The sequence below is a fragment of the Vipera ursinii genome (assembly GCF_947247035.1).
Source record: "Vipera ursinii genome assembly, chromosome: 5".
Classification (NCBI taxonomy): Eukaryota; Metazoa; Chordata; class Lepidosauria; order Squamata; family Viperidae; genus Vipera; species Vipera ursinii.
Genome location: NC_139518.1, coordinates 6,265,682 through 6,284,969, shown reverse-complemented (window position 1 = coordinate 6,284,969; position 19,288 = coordinate 6,265,682). Strand labels below are relative to the sequence as shown.

The following is a 19,288-nucleotide window of genomic DNA, read 5'->3' as shown; positions in this document are numbered from 1 at the left end:
GTGGATTCAGCTCTTGGTAGCCATGACAGAGCTGTGGCAAGCCAATAAGCGGGCATGGAAAGGACACCACCAGGAGAGCCTCTGGTTCTTTGGCATCTTGGGTGAAGGCAAGGGGTGGGGGTGGGGGAAACGCCTTGCGCATTCTTTTTTTTTTATTGAAAAGTTTTTCAATACATTTTATCTTTAACAAAACAAAACCCCTCCCAACCCAGCCCAACCCTCCCTCCCTCCCCTTCCCCCCTCCCCGACTTCCCAGAGCTAAATACAAGGTATAAAAGTAAAAACAATCATAATCTACCATATGCTAACAACGAGTTATTAAGTCTATCACACTTTAACTCTTGTAAAATGACTACAAGCTATAGAGATATCACATCAATACTTATTCAAATGCTAAATGAAACTTTTTAGTCCCATATTTATTCTGGATGTAATCAATCCATTTTTTCCACTCCACAATATATCTCTGTTGCGAATGGTCTCGCGCATTCTTGCAAAGAAAACCACCCGTCCAGTTGCAGACTTGACAAACGCTCGGCTTAAGACAGGAGTGCTGAGCTGGCTTTGTTTGACCTCCAGCTGGACGGGAGACCACCGGGGAAATCCCGGAGCTGCGGCACCCCGGGGCAGCCGTCGAGGACGGGACAACCTTGTGGGGGGGGGGCACTTCCGCGCCCGGAACTGTCGACGCCGGGCGAGGCCAGGAGGGGGAGCGCTTTGGCAGTGGCACCAGCGGGCCGCAGCAGGGCTATGGCGCCGGCGCCTGGGCCGCGGAGGAAGGGGGCGGCGGGGCCAGGATACCGGGTCTTGCTCCGGGTCCTGCGCCGGACTTGGCAGGAGAAGCACCTGGTGCTCTTCGAGCCGCGCTTCACCCCGCTGGTGGCCGCCTGCCTCTGCTTGGCCGAAGTGGGGGTCAACTTCTGGGTCATCCAGAGGGTGTCGTGTGAGTCGGCTGGGGCGGGAGCTGCCCCTCCTTGGGCATCCCAAAAGGGTTGGATTCCAGTTCCCATAATGAGTGCAGGCTCGGGTAACAGGGGACTTGGCCAGATCCATTGGGAGGACGCCCCATTGGTGGGGGAGGGAGGAAAGGAGGGATGACCGGGTGCAGGTGGGTTCTGGGGGATGTACTTGGGTGCATTGATAAACCTTGAGGACTAGAATCTTGATGAGTAGAGGGATGTCGACTTAGAGTGGGTAGGCGAGGGGGCGCCAAGAATAGGATTCGAGCCGTGCAGGTGTATTTTTGGCCAGCCCATAGTCTAAACCAGTGTTTCTCAAACTTAAAAAAATGTATGGACTTCAGTTTCCAGAATCTCTTAGCTGGCCAGGGGATTCTGGGAGTTGGAGTCCGTAGATATTAAAGTTGCCCAGGTTAAGAAACACTGCTCTAAACTGCTGTGCCCTTCCTTATGCTTTGTGGGTGTGTGGCAATCATGGTATGCCATAGTGTGTTGCTACAAGGCACGATGGCAAGAAATATTTCTTTTTCCCTCCGCTTGTAATCTTGAAGAAAGAAGGGAAGAATCTCTCCACCTCGTTCATAATTTTAACCAGGCATTGTGCTTTGATTATTTTTTTTTTATTAAACTAAATAGCTGGAACCAACTCTTGTAGATAAGTTGGATCTCTATCTAGAATAGAGGGGAAAAGGGGAAAAGACATTAGGATGTTACGTATTTTGAACTCCTCTGCCTCAAGAACCAGTTCTTCAGAGGGTTCCCCCCAAAAAAACCTGGGCATTCACACAAGCTGTCAGTATTAGCAATCTGAATGTTAAAGGAAAAAGTCCTTAACAGTAAGTAACATTTGACAGTGAACCCAATTTCCAATAGAGGCAGGGGATTTTGGGGACTTGATTTAATTAATTTTTAATCTGATTTTAATTTTTGTATGTTTGTTTTTAACCCTCCCTGTAAACCTCCCTGAGTCCTACGGGAATAGGGCGGTATATAAATTTAATAAAAATAAAATAAATAAATAAATTTCTCTAAAGTGGACAGACTGGACAGCCATAGTCCAGGTTGATTTCATTTAGATTCTTGCACTGAGGAAGCATACGTGTGTATGTGTCTCTGGGTGTGCATTTGACAACCTCAGTGACCCTTTCCAGCCCTTGCGTTACAATCATTCTTGGTCAGTTAACGATCAAGCAGAGAGGCTTTTGCATGTACACTAAACTTAGTATTCACGTTAGACGTTTTTATAGCATAGCATGTGTTTGCAAACCTAACTTATTAGTTCACTCTCTTATATCAATCCTGAAAATGGGCTAATCAGTAACCAGGTTAGGTGTGTTGGTGAACATACCCAGTAACTTTCTGAAGTCAATGGAAATATGAGTTCACATGTTATTTTAAACTAAAATCATGAAATCAGTTTCGTGAGCCTGTACCATGTGTGCAGAAGCCATGCAGAGTAAATTTTCTGTCAATTAAATCAGTAGTATTAGCACAGTTTAGGGCAGTATTTTTCAGTGTTGGCAACTTTTAAAAGATGTGGACCCCAGATCCTCTGGCTGCTGAACTGATGAGCATCTGTGTACTTTCCCCACAGATACTGAGATTGACTGGAAAGCCTACATGGATGAAGTGGAGGGGGTTGTGAATGGGACCCTGGATTACACCCAACTAAAGGGGGAGACAGGCCCCCTTGTGTGAGTACTTTACTTACTGAGGCTCCTGTGGGTCCGTCATCATCAACATAATATATCAAACTTGTATGGTACCCAACATCTCCCAATGATTCTGGGTAGCTCACAACAATCAAAATTCTGTTACTGGCAGTCCTCGACTTACGTTCATTTAGTGACTGTTCAAAGTTACAACGGCACTAAAAATAGTGACATGGCCATTTTTCACACTTTCGACTGTTGCAGCATCCCCATGGTAAAAATTCAGACACTTGCCTGAACTGACTTGTATTTATGACGGTTTCCATGTCCCGGGGGTCACGTGATTACCTTTTGCACCAAGTCAACCGGGAAGCCAGATTCATTTAACAACCGTGTTACTAACTTAACTGCAGAGATTTACTTAACAACTGTGGTAATGGGGGAAAACTCATTTAACAACCGTCTTGCTTAGTGGGAATTTGGGGCTCGTAAGCCTTCTCAACAATTCAGCTCTTAATAATTCTTCTAAACAACAGCACAGTGGGGGCCACCTAGACTTTTGGGGGCACCTTATTCCAGAGAGCAGGCGCTGCTGCAGAGAAAATGCATTTTGGGGCTCTTGAGATACGACATTGTTTAATCGAAGGGACCCTAAGCACATCAGCCCCACAGGATCGAATTGGTCAGCTGATTCTATGGGAGACAGTCCCTCGAGCAACCAGGCGTAGTTGCTGTGTAGGAGTTGTGAGTCAGGGACAGAGGGAGGGAGGGAATCCTGTCCTGGGAAAAAAGAGAATAATAATAATAATAATAATAATAATAATAATAATAATAATAATAATAATAATAATAATGAAGTTGGAAGGGACCTTGGAGGTCATCTAGTCCAACCCCCTGCTCAGGCAGGAAACCCTATACCATTTCAGACAAATGGCTGTCCAGTCTCTTCTTAAAAACTTCCAGTGTTGGAGCATTCACCACTTCTGGAGGCAGGTTGTTCCACTGGTTAATTGTTCTAACTGTCAGGAAGTTTCTCCTTAGTTCTAGGTTGCTTCTCTCCTTGATCCGTTTCCATCCGTTGCTTCTTGTCCTGCCCTTCGGGCGCTTTGGAGAATAGCTTGACTCCCTCTTCTTTGTGGCAGCCCCTGAGATATTGGAACACTGCTATCATGTCACCCCTCACCCTTCTCTTCATTAAACTACACATACCCAATTCCAGCAACCGTTCCCTATATGTTTTAGCCTCCAGTTCCCCAATCATCTTTGTTGCTCTTCTCTGTACTCTTTTTAGAGTCTCGACATCTTTTTTACATCGTGGTGACCAAAACTGGATGCAGTATTCCAGGTGTGGCCTTACCAAGGCATTGTAAAGTGGTATTAGTATTTCATGCAATCTTGATTCTATCCCTCTGTTAATGCAGCCTAGCACTGTGTTGGCTTTTTTGGCAGCTGCAGCACACTGCTGGCTCATATTTAAGTGATTGTCCACTAGGACTCCGAGATCTCTCTCACAGTTGCTACTATTGAGCAAGGTACCACCTATACTATACCTGTGCATTTGATTTTTCCTGCCTAAATGTAGAACCTTACTTTTTTCACAATTGAATTTCATTTTGTTAGATAGTGCCCAGTGTTCGAGTCTGTCCAGATCCTCCTGTATCTTAAGCCTATCTTCTGGAGTATTGGCTATTCCTGCCAGCTTGGTGTCGTCTGCAAATTTGATGAGTTCCCCATCTATCCCCTCATCCAAATTGTTGATGAAGATGTTGAAGAGCACTGGGCCCAGAACAGAGCCCTGGGGCACCCCACTACACACTTCCTTCCATGTAGATGCAGTTCCATTGAGGACCACACGCTGAGTACGGCCTGTCAGCCAGCTACGAATCCATCTGGTGGTGATGCTATCTAACCCACATTTTCCTATCTTATCAAGTAGTAGGTTGTGATCTACTTTATCAGATGCCTTACTGAAGTCCAAGTAAATTATATCTACAGCATTCCTCTGGTCCACTAGTTTTGTCACTTGGTCAAAGAATGCAATAAGATTTGTCTGGCATAATCTGTTTTTGACAAACCCATGTTGGCTTTTAGTGGTAACTTTGTTCGCATCAAGGTGTTCGCTGATTTGTTGTTTGATTGGGCACAGCAAGTGTCAGGCTTGTTCCAGCTTGAGCATTTAGCAAAGAAAGACCATTGACTCCATTCCTAGCAACAGATATACTTTTACTAAAGTCAAGTGCTTTCAGCATAGGCAAAGCCGGGTCTTGAGTATTCCTGCTCAAAACCTGCCTTTTCCCCAATTCCTGCCCCCTCCCTTCTTGACCAATTCGTGCGTGTCCAATAGTATTCCGATTTGGTGTTGGGGTAACCGCTTTAAGGTTTGGCATCTCTTTGGTGTACTTTCACATTGCGTTCTCACCCTTCCTGTATATGCTGGTCTGTTCCGGATTGGCATCTGGTTTCTGTCATCCTGTCATCCCTCCCCCCCTACATTCCCCTCCTTCCCCTTCCCGCAATTTATAGCAGGATGCCAGTGAAACGAAGCAGGCTGAAGCTTTGACACTGGCAGACCTGACACCAAGGAAGTTTCTCTTTGCTTCTTCTTTAAATCCCCCTTTCTCTCTCCCCCAACTGCAGGTACCCTGCTGGCTTTGTTTACATCTTCATGGGCCTGTATTACGCCACCGACCGAGGCACCAACATCCGCCTGGCGCAGTACTTCTTTGCCGCCCTGTACCTGATCACCCTGCTGCTGGTTTTCCGCATCTACAGCCGCACCAACAAGGTCAGGAGCCGTAATGGGATTTCTGGAAGCCCTAAAGCCCAGCAGAGAATGTACTGTATATGGCTAAAAGCAAAGGATTAATGGGGGCAGTTCCCCATTATTGATTTTACGGAGCATCAGGCATACAACGTACATTGCAAGTCAAATAAAAATTAAAAAAACGGGGTTTTTTTGCCGCCGCAAAGGAAGTCCGGTGTGAAGTATAGGTAGTCCTTGATTTACAACCGAACCTTCCAAAAAGGCACTTAATCGAGTTCTAAAGTTCCAGTGGATTCTCTCCCCGGCCCCGTGGTCACGTGAGCATATTTTGGGCCCTCGAAAACTGGCCCGTATTTGTGGGAGTTTGTAACGTCCCGTGATCACGTGACTCTCGATTCACAGCATTTTTTGCTGCAAATTGGTGTTTAACCTCTAGCAAAAACACCCCCTGGCAAACAATGTGTTCGCTAACCCCTGCGGTGTTCGATTTAACAATCACTGTGGTCGGTCAGGCTGTGATCCTGTTTTATGATTGCAGGCAGGCTCCCTTACAAGTCGTAAATTGAGAACTTCCTGTAACGCTGCGGAATTTATGTGAAGCTTTTTCTTTCCCCCCCCACCCCCCCCACCCCTCCCTGAGTTTTCAAGCCACTCTGCTTTTGTGCTGAAGGGTTACACATAAATCCCTGCATTGGAAACAAAAATAGAGCTGTGACACATTTGGTCACCGCTGCTGGTAAAAGCAAGGTCGAATCTCCTTGTGTTGATTTTGACTCCTGGTGAATGTACGGGAACATCCCTTTTAGTGGGGGTTTTTTGTTGTTGTTTTCAGCTTCCAAGTCTAAGCTACAGCCCTGTGATTTCCTAGTGGCCTCCCATCCAGGGACTAATTTGAACCCACCTCATTCAGTTATTTAAAGAGCGGCCCAGCTATTGTGACCTGTGCCAGGGGTTTGTCAAACAAAAGAAAGCCAGGGTTGCCCTCGTGGGGGTTGGAACTGAGGTCTTCACTCTGTATGGAAAGGAAATAGGGGTGTCCCGTTAAAGTGAACTGGGTGGGAATACAGGTAGTCCTCGACTTAGCACCACGGCTGAGCAAAAAATATCTGTTGCGAAGTGAGGCATTTGTTAAGTGAATTTGGCTCCGTTTTTACGACCTTTCTTGCCACAGTTGTTAAGGGAATCACTGCAATTTTTCTTAAATTAGTAACAGTTGTTAAATTAGCAAAAGTGAAGGGAATCTGGCTTCCCTGTTGACTTTGCTTGTCAGAAGATTGAAAAAGAGGATTCCGGGACACTGCGACCGTCATAAATATTTAATTTAATTTAATTTAATATGAATCAGTTGCCAAGCGTCTGAATTTTGATCGTGCGTCCACGGGGGATGCTGCAGTGGTAGCAAGCGTGTGAAATAGACAAAAGTCCCTTTTTTTCAGTGCCGTTGTAACTTTGACCGGTCACTAAACGAACTGTTAAGTCGAGGACTACCTGTAATGTAATTTCTTTTGAGGGTTGTGAGCGACCCAGAATCGTTGGGAGATGTTAGGTGCCGTACAGGTTTGATAAATTATGTTGGTGATGATGATGATGAGGGATCCACAAGAGCCTCAGTAAGGTTGGAAGTTGATAGGTACTCTCCCAAGGAGGCCTGTGTCCCCTTTTAGTCGGGTGTAATCCAGGGTCCCATTCACAAGACCCTCCACTTCATCCATGTAGGCTTCAACCACCTGTATTGCTCCCTCAGACCTCAGTCTCTGCTGCACTGGTGGTGGGTGAGCCTGACTCCTCACCGCCCCCCGCCCCCCAATTCTATGTGGGACAAACGGGAAGGCGGTTGAAAACAAGGGTTCATGAACACCAACTAGCAGTTAAACGGCACGAGCCAAAATCCCTAATCTCAAACCACGTTGATAATAAACAAGACCAGTTCGAATGGGAAGGAACACAGATCATTGGGCCTGCCAGCACCCGCCACACACGTGAATTGATGGAAGCCTGGTATTCTAGCAAAGGAGCAATTAACAAGTATGCTGGATCTAGATCAGGGGTAGGCAACCTTGGCTCTTTTAGGACTGGTGGACTTCAACTCCCAGAATTCCTGAGCCAGCACGGCTCAGCTTGGAAACCTCTCCCTTTTCCCTCAGCCTAGCTGGCTCAGGAATTCTGGGAGTTGAAGTCCACAAGTCATAAAGCAGCCTAGGCCTAGGCCAGGGGTAGAAAACCTTGGCTCTTGTATGATTCTTGGACTTGAACTCCCAGAATTCCTGAGCCAGCACGGCTCAGCTTGGAAACCTCTCCCTTTCCCCTCAGTCTGGCTGGCTCAGGAATTCTGGGAGTTGCAGTCCACGCGTCATAAAAGACCCAAGGTGGCCTACCCCTGCATTAGGCCATGTTTCTCAAATGTGGTCCCTTGAAAATGTGTGAACTTCAACTCCCAGAATTCCTAAGCCAGCATGGCTCAGCTTGGAAACCTCTCCCTTTCCCCTCAGCTTGGCTGGCTCAGGAATTCTGGGAGTTGAAGTCCACGAGTCATAAAGCAGCCTAGGCCTAGGCCAGGGGTAGAAAACCTTGGCTCTTGTATGATTCTTGGACTTGAACTCCCAGAATTCCTGAGCCAGCACGGCTCAGCTTGGGAAACCTCTCCCTTTTCCCTCAGCATGGCTGGCTCAGGAATTCTGGGAGTTGAAGTCCACCAGTCATAAAAGAGCCAAGGTGGCCTACCCCTGGCCTAGATCCAGCATACGAATAGATAAGAAACCAGGCCATTCGAACGGCCAATCAACGAGAGCCAATCAGCTGCTCAGAATTTAAATATAGCTCCACACGAACAACCAATCACGTGTCCCAACTGACCACGCTGGTACACAAGACATTTATAAGCCAAGGAGAATAGGGCCCGAGCATCCTGCTGATGATGTTACCTAGTCTGGTAACGAAACGTTCAGAAACTCAACTGCAACGAGCTTTGGAGAGCGAGCCGCTGCCATTATCTTAAAACCCCCAAGCCAGGAGTGTTTCCTGTTATCATCCCTGCCCGCTCTTCTGCAGGTCCCTCCCTACGTGTTCTTCTTCATGTGCTGCGCCTCCTACCGCATCCACTCCATCTTCGTCTTGCGCCTCTTCAATGACCCGGTGGCCATGGCAATCCTTTTCCTGGCTGTCAATCTCTTTCTGGAGGATCGCTGGTCCTGCGGCTGCTTCTGCTTCAGGTGAGCAATCCCTGGGGTCCCCTTTGCTGGTTAGGGGCAGGGTGGGGCAAGGGAGCACCTTGCAGACCTGGCCCATCTCTAGCTTGGTAGGCTCAGGTCCTCTGTTTCTGATCAGTTGCTCACGGTGGAAAAAGCTTCACCTTCTGGGCTCGAGAGTGTGTGTGTGTGTAGGGTAGGTCTCCAACCTTGACAGCTTTAAGGCTTGTGGACTTCAAGTCCCAGAATTCCCCAGCCAGCCGTGCTTGGAGACCCCCTGGGCTAGAGACGGGTGTTAATCCTAAGAGGGTTTGGCCCTTGATTGGCTGTGTTTCCTTCAGTTCAAAGTCCTGTGGTCTGGGTGTTGGCTTGACAAAACCCCTGCACTCCTCACTGGGGGGGGTCATTAACCAGGTTTAATGCCTTGGCGTGATAAAAGATGCTCGGCCCTTTTACCCTAGTCAGCAAGCTACCGGTAATCCTCAACGGCCGCAGTTGAGCCCCAATTTTCTGTGGCTAAGCGAGGCAGTTAAGCGAATTTGGCTTCCCGATTTTTTTTTGCTTGTCAAAAGGTCACAAAAGGGGATCACATGACCCTGGGGAGGCTGGAACAGTCACGGGTGTGAAAAATGCTCTGAAGTCACTTTTTTCCCAGGCCCTTTGAAACTTTGAACCATCACTAAACAAATGGATGTAAGTCGAAAACCACCTGTACAAATTTATTCATTTTTTTTTTAAAAAAAACCCCTGTGTATTCAGTTCTGTCCATGTCACTGTCACTGTTTACGACGTTCTAAAGGCAAAATATAAAACAACAAAAACATTAAAAGCATTCAGTGTTCCAAATGAAAACGTTAAATGGCACTAATTTACAACATTTTTGCCACCAAAAAAAAAAATTAGTATATACCCTCCATGGTGGTTGGTTTTTTTTCACCCAAAAATTGCACATTCGTTGATTCCCGAGCATCATATCCTTTCTTGTCTCAGCCTCAGTTTTGCCTGCCTTGTATTCCAGTCGTGACTTAGGCTGGGTTCATAGATTAGACCAGGGGTAGGCAGCCTTGGCTCTTTTATGACTGGTGGACTTCAACTCCCAGAATTCCTGAGCCAGCATGGCTCAGCTTGGGAAACCTCTCCCTTTCCCCTCAGCGTGGCTGGCTCAGGAATTCTGGGAGTTGAAGTCCACCAGTCATAAAAGAGCCTAGGTTGCCTACCCCTGAATTAGACCAAGCCATCACTGATTTAAGGGATGCGGTGGCACAGTGGGTTAGGACACTGAGCTTGTCGATCAGAAGTTCGGCAGTTTGGCGGGTCGAATCCCGAGTGCCGCGTAACAGAGTGAGCGCCTGTTACTTGTCCCAGCTTCTGCCAACCTAGCAGTTCGAAAGCACGTAAAAATGCAAGTAGAAAAATAGAGACCACTCCGGTGGGAAGGTAACAGCGTTCTGTGCGCCTTTAGTGTCTAGTCATGCCGGCCACATGACCACGGAAACGTCCTCGGACAAGGGCTGGCTCTTTGGCTTTGAAACAGAGATGAGCACCGGCCCCTAGAGTCGGAAACGACTAGCACGCGTGTGCGGGGGAACCTTTACCTTTTACTGAAAAACAATATTAAAATCCCATCAAACGATTGTGAGAGCCACTAGTGTCAAGAAATGTGTTATTTTAATTTTTAATATGGTAAATATTGAATAATATAATAAACGCAAACCTTTACCTTATCACTGATTTAGCTTCATGTATGTGTAAATCTAGCCAGTTGTGGTTTCTTCAGTTAGATCAGGGGGTCTTCAAACTTGGCCCTTTTATGACTTGTGGACTTCATGGAAGGGCAGAGATTGTCTCTGGTTGCTGCTCGGATGGTGTTTAAGCATAGATGTAGCCTACAGAGCTGGCGTTCATGGGAATGGGGCTGGCCACTCACCCATCTAACATCCCTCCTGCCTTTCACCTTTCAGCCTGGCTGTGTCTGTAAAAATGAACATCCTCCTCTTTGCGCCAGGCCTTCTCTTCCTCCTCCTCCGGTGTTTTGGACTGCGAGGTGCCATCCCAAAGCTCGCCATCTGCGCCTTTCTGCAGGTAAGTTGAGGAAAGACTGTCCCTCGGGATTGGAGGACCTGCTTTGTAGCAGCAAGGCCTGGGGGGAGGGGGGAGGCTGGGGCTGCGTAAGTGGAAGGAGAAATGGCCTGGGTTCATAAATGGTTCCTCTCCCTATGTGCAATTAGTGTCAGACAAGGGACTTTGCTCACAACTGGACTCTGACTTGTGTTGTGTCACCCTTCATTGTTCCTTTGAGCTGGAGGACTTCAGAGTTTTACTTCCCGTTGAAAGCCATTTGTATACGTCAATTAATTCGATAATTGCCCAGAAACAAAATTGCATCTTCCCATCCATCCATTGCCAACAAATTGAGGCCTTTGAACTCTGGTGCTAGAGAAGACTCCTGCGAGTCCCTCGGACTGCCAAGGCGATCAAACCGGTCAGTCCTAGAGGAGATCCACCCCGACTGCTCTTTAGAAGGCCAGATCCTGAAGTTGAAACTCAAATAATTTGGCCACCTAATGAGAAGGAAGGACTCGCTGGAGAAGAGCCTAATGCTGGGAAAGGTTGAGGGCAAGAGAAGAAGGGGACGACGGAGAATGAGGTGGCTGGATGGAGTCACTGAAGCAGGAGGCGTGAGCTTAAATGGACTCTAGAAGATGGTAGAGGACAGGAAGGCCTGGAGGAACATTGTCCATGGGGTCGTGATGGGTCGGACACCACTTCACAACAACAACATCCATCCATGCATCCATCCATCCATCCTCCCATTTATCATTCCTATATCCTTTCTCCTTTCCTCCCTCCCTCCATCTTCAACCTACTTCAGAGATGATTTAACCATGGGACGTCCAAATAATACTGAAAACGTCGTGTCATCTGCATTTCTCTTGCATTATTTTTCCCACCACCTTCTTATTGTCTCCTCTTTAGTCATCTGCTTTCAAATCTGCAGATTTCGAGGGTTGAATAACTCGAGGGACAAGTTACACGAAGGAAGCCATAGGACCAAGGGGTTTCTTCTCCAACGGGGGATTACTTCACAATTTTTGCAGTTGGCATTCTTTGTGCAATAGTTGTGCAGAATCGTCATCAGCTGCCCAAAAGAAAGACCGGGATGTTTCTCCATAGAATTTTTGTTTCTTAAACAAGGGAGAGAAAATCTTAACAGATAGTCCTCTCGTTACGACCACAAGTGAGCCCAACGTTTATGGTGCTAAGTGAAACATTTGTTAAGTGGATTTTGCTCCACCTTACGACTCTCTCTTGCCACAGTTGCTAAGTGAACCATTGCGTTGGTTAAGTTAGGAAGACGGCGATTAAGTGAATCTGGCTTCCCCGTTGATTTTGCTTGTCAGAAAGTCGCAAAAGGGGATCGCAGGATCCCAGGCCACTGCAGTGGTCGTTAAGTGTGAAAAATGGCCAGAAGTCACTTGTCAGTGCTGTTGTAACTTTGAAAGGTCACTAAATGAACACAGGGCTACCTGTGTTTATGAATGTGAAGAAAGCAAACAAACAGGTTTTTCAGCAGAAGTTGGAGAAAAGAGTTGTACGGGCATAGCTCGTGAAAAGCTTTTTCGGCAGGGGGAAAACCTGGGGCCTGTTACTGGGTTGTTATAACCCTGGAGAAATGAAAGTTAGATTGCCAAAATTAAATGCCAGGAGCTGCCTAACAACCTCTCGGAGGGTAGGGTGGGGAAGCTAAATTCCTGCAAGGTAAGAGAAAATGGGTGGATCCTCTACCCCTTTTTTAAACCATCTATTCCACTGCGGGAGCACTGCATCACAAACTGACAACGGTAACAGATAGATAGACAGGAGATAGGGGATGACATTTTGTGATGACCCAGGGCCCCGAACGGAGGCAAAGCAGTCAGCTGGCAAAGAAACAGTTCTTTAATCACTGCCCAAGTTCCCCCCAAAAGCTCCCACATAAGCTGGCAAGAGTTCAACGAATGCACACACGGGCAAGACAGATAACACAAAAAACGTAAAACAGTCCTTTTTAACTCTTGGCTTGCCTGCAGTCTGCAAAGAGAGACTTTAGAAATGCCTTCTGTGGTTGTGAAGCAGGAAACCAACCGGTCCGGATTTCAAAGGGTCCAAGTTAGACAAGAGCACAATTCACTATCTCGAGATAACACGTTTGTTCCCAGCAAATGCCCCACCCCACAGCGTCTCCTTATATCTTAGTCCCCAGGTGCGCCTTGTGAAGTGGGGCAGGACACAATTGAGCCTGCCTCCGTTGTTCTCTCCTCCACTCTGGTCTCCTTGCTCTAGGATCAGGGGTGTGGGTGTGGGTGTTGGGGGGGGGCTTGCTCCTCGCCTGTACTCTGCCTTCCCTGTACCACACCTGAAGGACCCTGGTCTGCCTCAGCCTGCTGTTCCCTACAGTCCTCCGAAGCCACGGACACCCCTCCCGAGCCTTAGCAAAGCACTCCACGTCGTCCTCAGAGTCAGGCTCGGACGGAGGCATGACACATTTCAGGAGTCTTTGTAAAATGGAATGTGAAATAATGGAGCAAATGCACACTTTAGAACAGGTGCCACAACGTGGATTTTGATGCGTGGGAGGCAGGATGGCCTAGCCTGGTGATTCTTGGCAAGGCCATTGCAAGCTGTGTGTGTGTGTATGTGTATATATATATATGCTGTATATATATATATATATATATATATATATATATATATATATATATATATATATATATATATATATACACATATACATATATACACACACACACACAGAGCATATATATATATATATATATATATATATATATATATATATATATATACATACATACACACAGCATATATATATATACACATACACACACACACAGCTTGCAATGGCCTTGCCAAGAATCACCATATATATGCTCTGTGTGTGTGTATATATATGTATACAGCATATATATAAAGGTTCCCCCGCACATGCGTACTAGTCGTTTCTGACACTAGGGGCCGGTGCTCATCTCCGTTTCAAAGCCGAAGAGCCAGCGCTTGTCCGAGGACGTCTCCGTGGTCATGTGGCCGGCATGACTAGACGCCAAAGGCACACGGAACGCTGTTACCTTCCCACTGTAGTGGTCCCTATTTTTCTACTTGCATTTTTACGTGCTTTCGAACTGCTATGTTGGCAGAAGCTGGGACGAGTAACAGGCACTCACTCTGTTACGCGGCACTTGGGATTCGACCCACCAAACTGCCAACCTTCTGATCGACAAGCTCAGCGTCCTAACCCACTGAGCCACCGCGTATACATACATACATACATACATATCTTGCAGGTGGCCCTGGGCTTGCCGTTCCTGATGGAGAACCCTGTGGGGTACGTGTCCCGTTCCTTTGATTTGGGTCGTCAGTTCCTCTTCACGTGGACCGTAAATTGGAGGTTCTTGCCCGAAGAGGTTTTCCAACACCGGGCTTTTCACCTGGCGCTCTTGGTCCTCCACTTCACAGTCCTGGCTCTCTTTGCACTAAACAGGTGGCACAGGTGAGAAGTGGCAGTTCGTGGGGAAAGGAGCTACGAAAAAGAGGCCCTTTTGCCTCAGGCCTTAACAGAGTTGGGAGGGACCTTGGAAGTCTTCTAGGCCAGGGGGTAGGCCACCTTGGCTCTTTTATGACTCGTGGACTTCAACTCCCAGAATTCCTCAGCCAGCCTGGCTCAGCTTGGAAACCTCTCCCTTTCCCCTCAGCGTGGCTGGCTCAGGAATTCTGGGAGTTGAAGTCCACGCGTCATAAAAGAGCCAAGGTTGCCTACCCCTGTTCTAGTCCAACCCCCCCCCCTTCTCCCCCCCCCCAAATATACCATTCCACACATGGCCATCCTGTCTCTTCTTAAAAACCTCCAGTGATGGACCACCCACAACTTCTGGAGCATGAGTCACTTAATGACTGCAATGACTTGCTTAACTGTGGCAAAAACTTCTGGAGGCAGGTTGTTCCACTGGTTAATCGCTCTCACTGTCTGAAATTTCTCCTTAGTTCCACCAGGTTGCTTCTCTCCTTGACGAGTTTCCATCCGTTGCTTCTTGTCCTGCCTTCAGCTGCTTTGGAGAATAACTCAACTCCCTCTTCTTTGTGGCAGCCCCTCAAATATAGGAAGGCTGCTATCATGGCAGCCCTAGTCTTTCTTTTCTACATTGATGGAAATGGTTTTAAATTTTCTGCCACTATCCTCAGAGAGAAAGATATATTTGTTGCATTTGTCTTGGGCTTCATTGCATGTAGAAAGTCAACAGTTCTGGAACAAAGGCAGTCATCAACCTAGGATCTCATGTTTTGATGGGGTTAATCCTGGCAACTAGACCACCGTGAAACTGACCTATTTTCTTACTGGTCCCCTACAGATCTGATGAAAACTTCTTGAGCCTATTAAAGGATCCAGCCAAGAGGAAGGAGCATCCAGAACCCCTTTCAGCAAATCATATCCTTTTACTGAAGATGGGATTTTCTTGAAGTACGTTATGAGAAGAATTGATTACCCAGTTAGGGGTGTCCAACAGCTCTGTTCCTTCCATCTTGTCAATTCGCAGGATTTCTCCCCCCCCCCGCTTAAATATATATTTAAGGTGGACAGTGTTTAATATGTAGGGGTGTGGGTCTATACATATGTTGTATATAGTATGTTCAGGTGTGTGTCATGTATGTTTCACTTTGAGAGCGGGCAAGTAAATTTCATTTTTGATATGCCGTTGTGCCCACAGTAAAAAAAAAAATGACAGTAATAGTTATCTTTAATGTATGCTGATTAGTGTACATTTAAAGTGACAAATTATTCTATACTGTTCCATTCCATTCCCTATTCTATTCCATTCTATTAGTTCAGGGGTAGGCAATCTTGGCTTTTATGACTCGTGGACTTCAGCTCCCAGAATTCCTGAGCCAGCCATGATGAGGGGAAAGGGAGATGTTTCTAAGCTGAGCCGTGCTGGCTCAGGAATGCTGGGAGTTGAAGTCCACAAGTCATAAAAGCCAAGGTTTTCTACCCCTGGCCTAGGCCTAGGCCGCTTGATGAATTGTGGACTTCAGCTCCCAGAATTCCTGAGCCAGCCATGATGAGGGGAAAGGGAGAGGTTTCTAAGCTGAGCCGTGCTGGCTCAGGAATGCTGGGAGTTGAAGTCCACGAGTCATAAAAGAGCCAAGGTTTTCTACCCATGGTATAGTTCAATGTGCATGGCAATGTTGCTATAGCCCTCCGAGTTTTGCACGATGCAGTCCTTAACCAAAAGCCACAGGTCATTTTCACCCTCTTTACCTCCAATTTCATTGGCGTTTGCTTCAGCCGCTCCTTGCATTACCAGTTCTATGTCTGGTATTTCCACACCTTGCCCTACCTGCTCTGGTGCACACCACCTAAGACGCTCGCCCACCTCCTGAAGTAGGTATTGTCTTCCTGGAGCTTGTGTGTGTGGGGGGGGGGATAGGACCCAAGGATCTTTTGTCGTCTTTCAGAGTTTCTTCACATGGGCCAGCATTGCCCTTGTTCTCTTTGTACTGGGAACATTGTCTGGTAGATGGAGTTGTGAGCTGCACTGCTCATTTCAGTGGGAGTGTGTTTGTGTGTGTGTGTGTGTGTGTGTGTGTGTGTGAGAACAGTTATCCAGCCACTGAGATTTCAAAAGAATTCCCTTCCCCCTAGAGGTGGTGGTACAGGTAGTCCTTGACTTACAACAGTTCGTTTAGTGGCAGTTCGAAGTTACGATGGCGCCGACAAAAGCGACATGACCATTTTTCACACTTCAAACAACCGTCGCAACATCTTCATGGCCAGCCGATCAGAATTGGGAGGTTGGGCAAATGACTCATATTTATGACGTTTGCAGCGTCTCGGGGACCATGTGATCCCCCCTTTTGCAACCCTCTGACCAGCAAAGTCAGTGGGGAAAAGCCAGGGTCCCTTAACAACCGTGTTAGTAACTTAACAACTGCAGCGGTTCGCTTAACAAGTATGACAGGAAAGGTCGTAAAAAGGGCGCAAAACTCAATTGACAAATGTCTCGCTTAGCCATAGAAAATTTGGGCTTAATTATGATTGTGAGTCAATTCCTACTTATAATGCATATTCGTGCCCTACGTGACCAATGTGTATCCTGCAGTTTGTTTTGTGAATCGTGAGGGAGTGTTGTGATCCGAGACACAAAGTGGTAGGAAGTGATCCTTCATTTATCTTACTTGAATGAGCAATTTCAGCGGGTGTGGAGGATGGGGTTGGGGGAAGACGAGTGGGCAGCCTAAAATCCCAAGTTGCTACTGGCCATCTAGATATTTATCCGATATTGGTTGCCCTGTTCCTACCATTTTAAAGCTGGAAAACCCAAAGAGCCTGTTATACAGTATATCCCAAAATACAGGCAGTGACTTGACTTACGACTTCAATTGAACCCCAACGTTTCTGTTGCTAAGTGAAATAGTTGTTAAGTGAGTTTTTGCCCCCACGTTAAGATTTTTCTGTTGTGATTCAGGGTCAGCCTGTGGGTTCGGTAGTTGGGTCGGACGACTCAGAGGAGGAGGAGGGGGGTGTTGAAGAGCTTGCTGATGATGGCCTTGAGGCTCCGCAGAGCCCTCAGCTGGGCCCCTCCCACCTGGTCACCACAGAGACCCAGCTGTGTGAGCCTGACAGCGTGGATGAAGATGACCCACAGCTGGCCCTGTTCAAGGATGCCCGACGCAGGAGGCAGTCAATCAGGAGTAAACAGAGGAAGGCAATGGGGTACCTCGGAAGGAGGCAGAGAGAGGCCACGCCCTGAACTGTATTTAAGGGGAATGTGTGGGAGGGCTGGTTTGCTGAAGGCTTGGATAGTTCCTGTTTCATAGCTCCTGTTTCACGGTTGGTGTCTTGTCTTGCTCTGTTTTATGTTAATAAATTTGGCAGGCTTTATTCCAGCCTCTTGCCGTTTGTAAAGGGGTTGTCCCTGCTTTTGCTGCAGGGCCGGTAGCAGGCTGGTACAGAACATTTTCTTGCCACAGTTGTTAAGGGAATCCCTGCAGTTGTTAAGTTAGCAACATGGCTGTTAAGGGAATCTGGCTTCCCCCCTTGACTTCGATTGTCAGAAGGTCGCAAAAGGGGGAGCGCGAGACCCCCGGGAGACTGCGACCGTCATAAATATGAGCCAGTGGCCAAGTGTTTGAATTTTGATCAGGTGACCGTGGGGAGGCTGCAACCGTGGTAAGTTTGGAAAATGGTTGTCGGTTCCCTTTTTTCAGGGCCATTGCAACTTTGAACGGTCACTAAACGAGTGGCTGTAAATCGAGGATTACCTGTAAGCTTAACAGGTAAGGCCCTTTGTATGCATGTGACAGTCTAAGGCAGAGGTCCCCAGCCTGTTGGGCACCAGGGACCGGTTCCGCGGAGAGAGGTTTTTCCACAGACTGGAGGGGGTGTGGTTTTGTGTGCTGCCTGCATCCCACGGAGGGGGCTTTGCTTGTTTGTGCGGACCAGTTGCTGGCATGCTGCGGCCCAGTACCGGTCCAAGGACCGGGGGTTGGAGACCCCTGAAATAAGGGATATCATTTCTTCCCAGAAATAGCCTTCTTTCCAGGTTACTCAATGAATCCCAGGCTTATTCATCTATCTTGCATTCAGGTACATATTTTCACCGCAGCGGGGAATAACTGGAATACTACTTCCTTTTCTGTTAGCTGGCAGGTCACCTTTTTGTGTGTGTGTGTGTGTGTGCTTTCTGCCTCAAGCTAAATCGTGGTTTTCTTCTCTTGGCTTTGCTTTCAGAGTGCTTCTTCTAGGCTTAGTTGAGCTTTCGTGGAACACGTATCCCTCGACGGTCTACAGCTCAGCTGCTCTTCACGTGTGCCATGGAATCATCCTTCTGCAGCTCTGGTACGGGACAATGTCTTCTCCGGAAGACAAGCCACCGTCGAAAAAAGTGGAATGAAAATGACTCCGAAGAGGGACAATACAGCTTGGACTAAGATTGGATGTTGCTGAGGACAACTGACAAGGGCTGTTCATAAATCTGCCTGATGCAGGAGGCGGCACACGCCTTCCCTTCCTGGTGGCTGAAGGGTGGCGCAGAATGGGACTTGATAGAGGTGATCGTCACACCAAAGATAATGTGGAATATCCTGAATAAAGGACAGTAAATGGTTTGATACAAGGCTTCCCGTGGCTGCAATGTATATATTGTCCTAGGATGTGATATCCTCCAGAGTCTTTTTTTAAAAAAAAAACAACCATGAGTTTTTCGCTTTTTAATGTGGATCAAACACACTTACCACGAGTTGTAACAAGTCAGGGTAAGGTTGTTATAAGATGCCCTGTGGCAAATTGCGCCCTCTAGTAAAGGGGGTCCCCCCAACCTTGGCCACTTTACGACTTGTGGACTTCAACTCCCAGAGTTCCTCAACCAGCATGGCTGGCTGAGGAATTCTGGGAGTTGAAGTCCACAAGTCCTAAACTGGCCAAGGTTGGGCACCTCTGCTCTAGTAGTGCTCAACGTACAGCTGCAATTGAGCCCAAAGGTGAGACATCTGTTAAGTGATTTTTGCTCCATTTTGCCACCTTTCTTGCCACGGTTGTTAAGCGAATCCCTGCAGTTGTTAAGTTATCGACGCAGCTGTTAAGGGAACCTGACTTTCCCCATTGACGTGACTTATCAGAAGGTCGCAAAAGGGGATCACATGGCCCCAGGGCACTGCAACCATCATAAATAAGAAGTC

General features: G+C 47.3%; 1 protein-coding gene across 1 annotated transcript; it reads left to right on the top strand.

The window, feature by feature from the left end:
- Positions 1-712: 712 nt before the first annotated feature.
- ALG3 (ALG3 alpha-1,3- mannosyltransferase) lies at positions 713-18,802 on the top strand. The gene is made up of 9 exons (XM_083363688.1): positions 713-943; positions 2,554-2,653; positions 5,249-5,396; positions 8,424-8,584; positions 10,522-10,642; positions 13,900-14,105; positions 14,962-15,039; positions 15,849-15,992; positions 18,342-18,802. The coding sequence occupies exons 1-9, from the start codon at positions 751-753 to the stop codon at positions 18,502-18,504; spliced, it is 1,314 nt and encodes a 437-aa protein (XP_083219814.1). The 5' UTR covers positions 713-750; the 3' UTR covers positions 18,505-18,802.
- The last annotated feature ends 486 nt before the right edge of the window (positions 18,803-19,288 follow it).

Excerpts from the sequence above, each read along its gene's own strand:
- ALG3 (XM_083363688.1), top strand. The coding sequence starts at position 751 with ATGGCGCCGGCGCCTGGGCCGCGGAGGAAGGGGGCGGCGGGGCCAGGA. Across the intron at positions 10,643-13,899 it reads CCATCTGCGCCTTTCTGCAG|GTGGCCCTGGGCTTGCCGTT; the intron begins GTAAGTTGAGGA and ends CATATCTTGCAG. Across the intron at positions 15,993-18,341 it reads ACGCTCGCCCACCTCCTGAA|AGTGCTTCTTCTAGGCTTAG; the intron begins GTAGGTATTGTC and ends CTTTGCTTTCAG.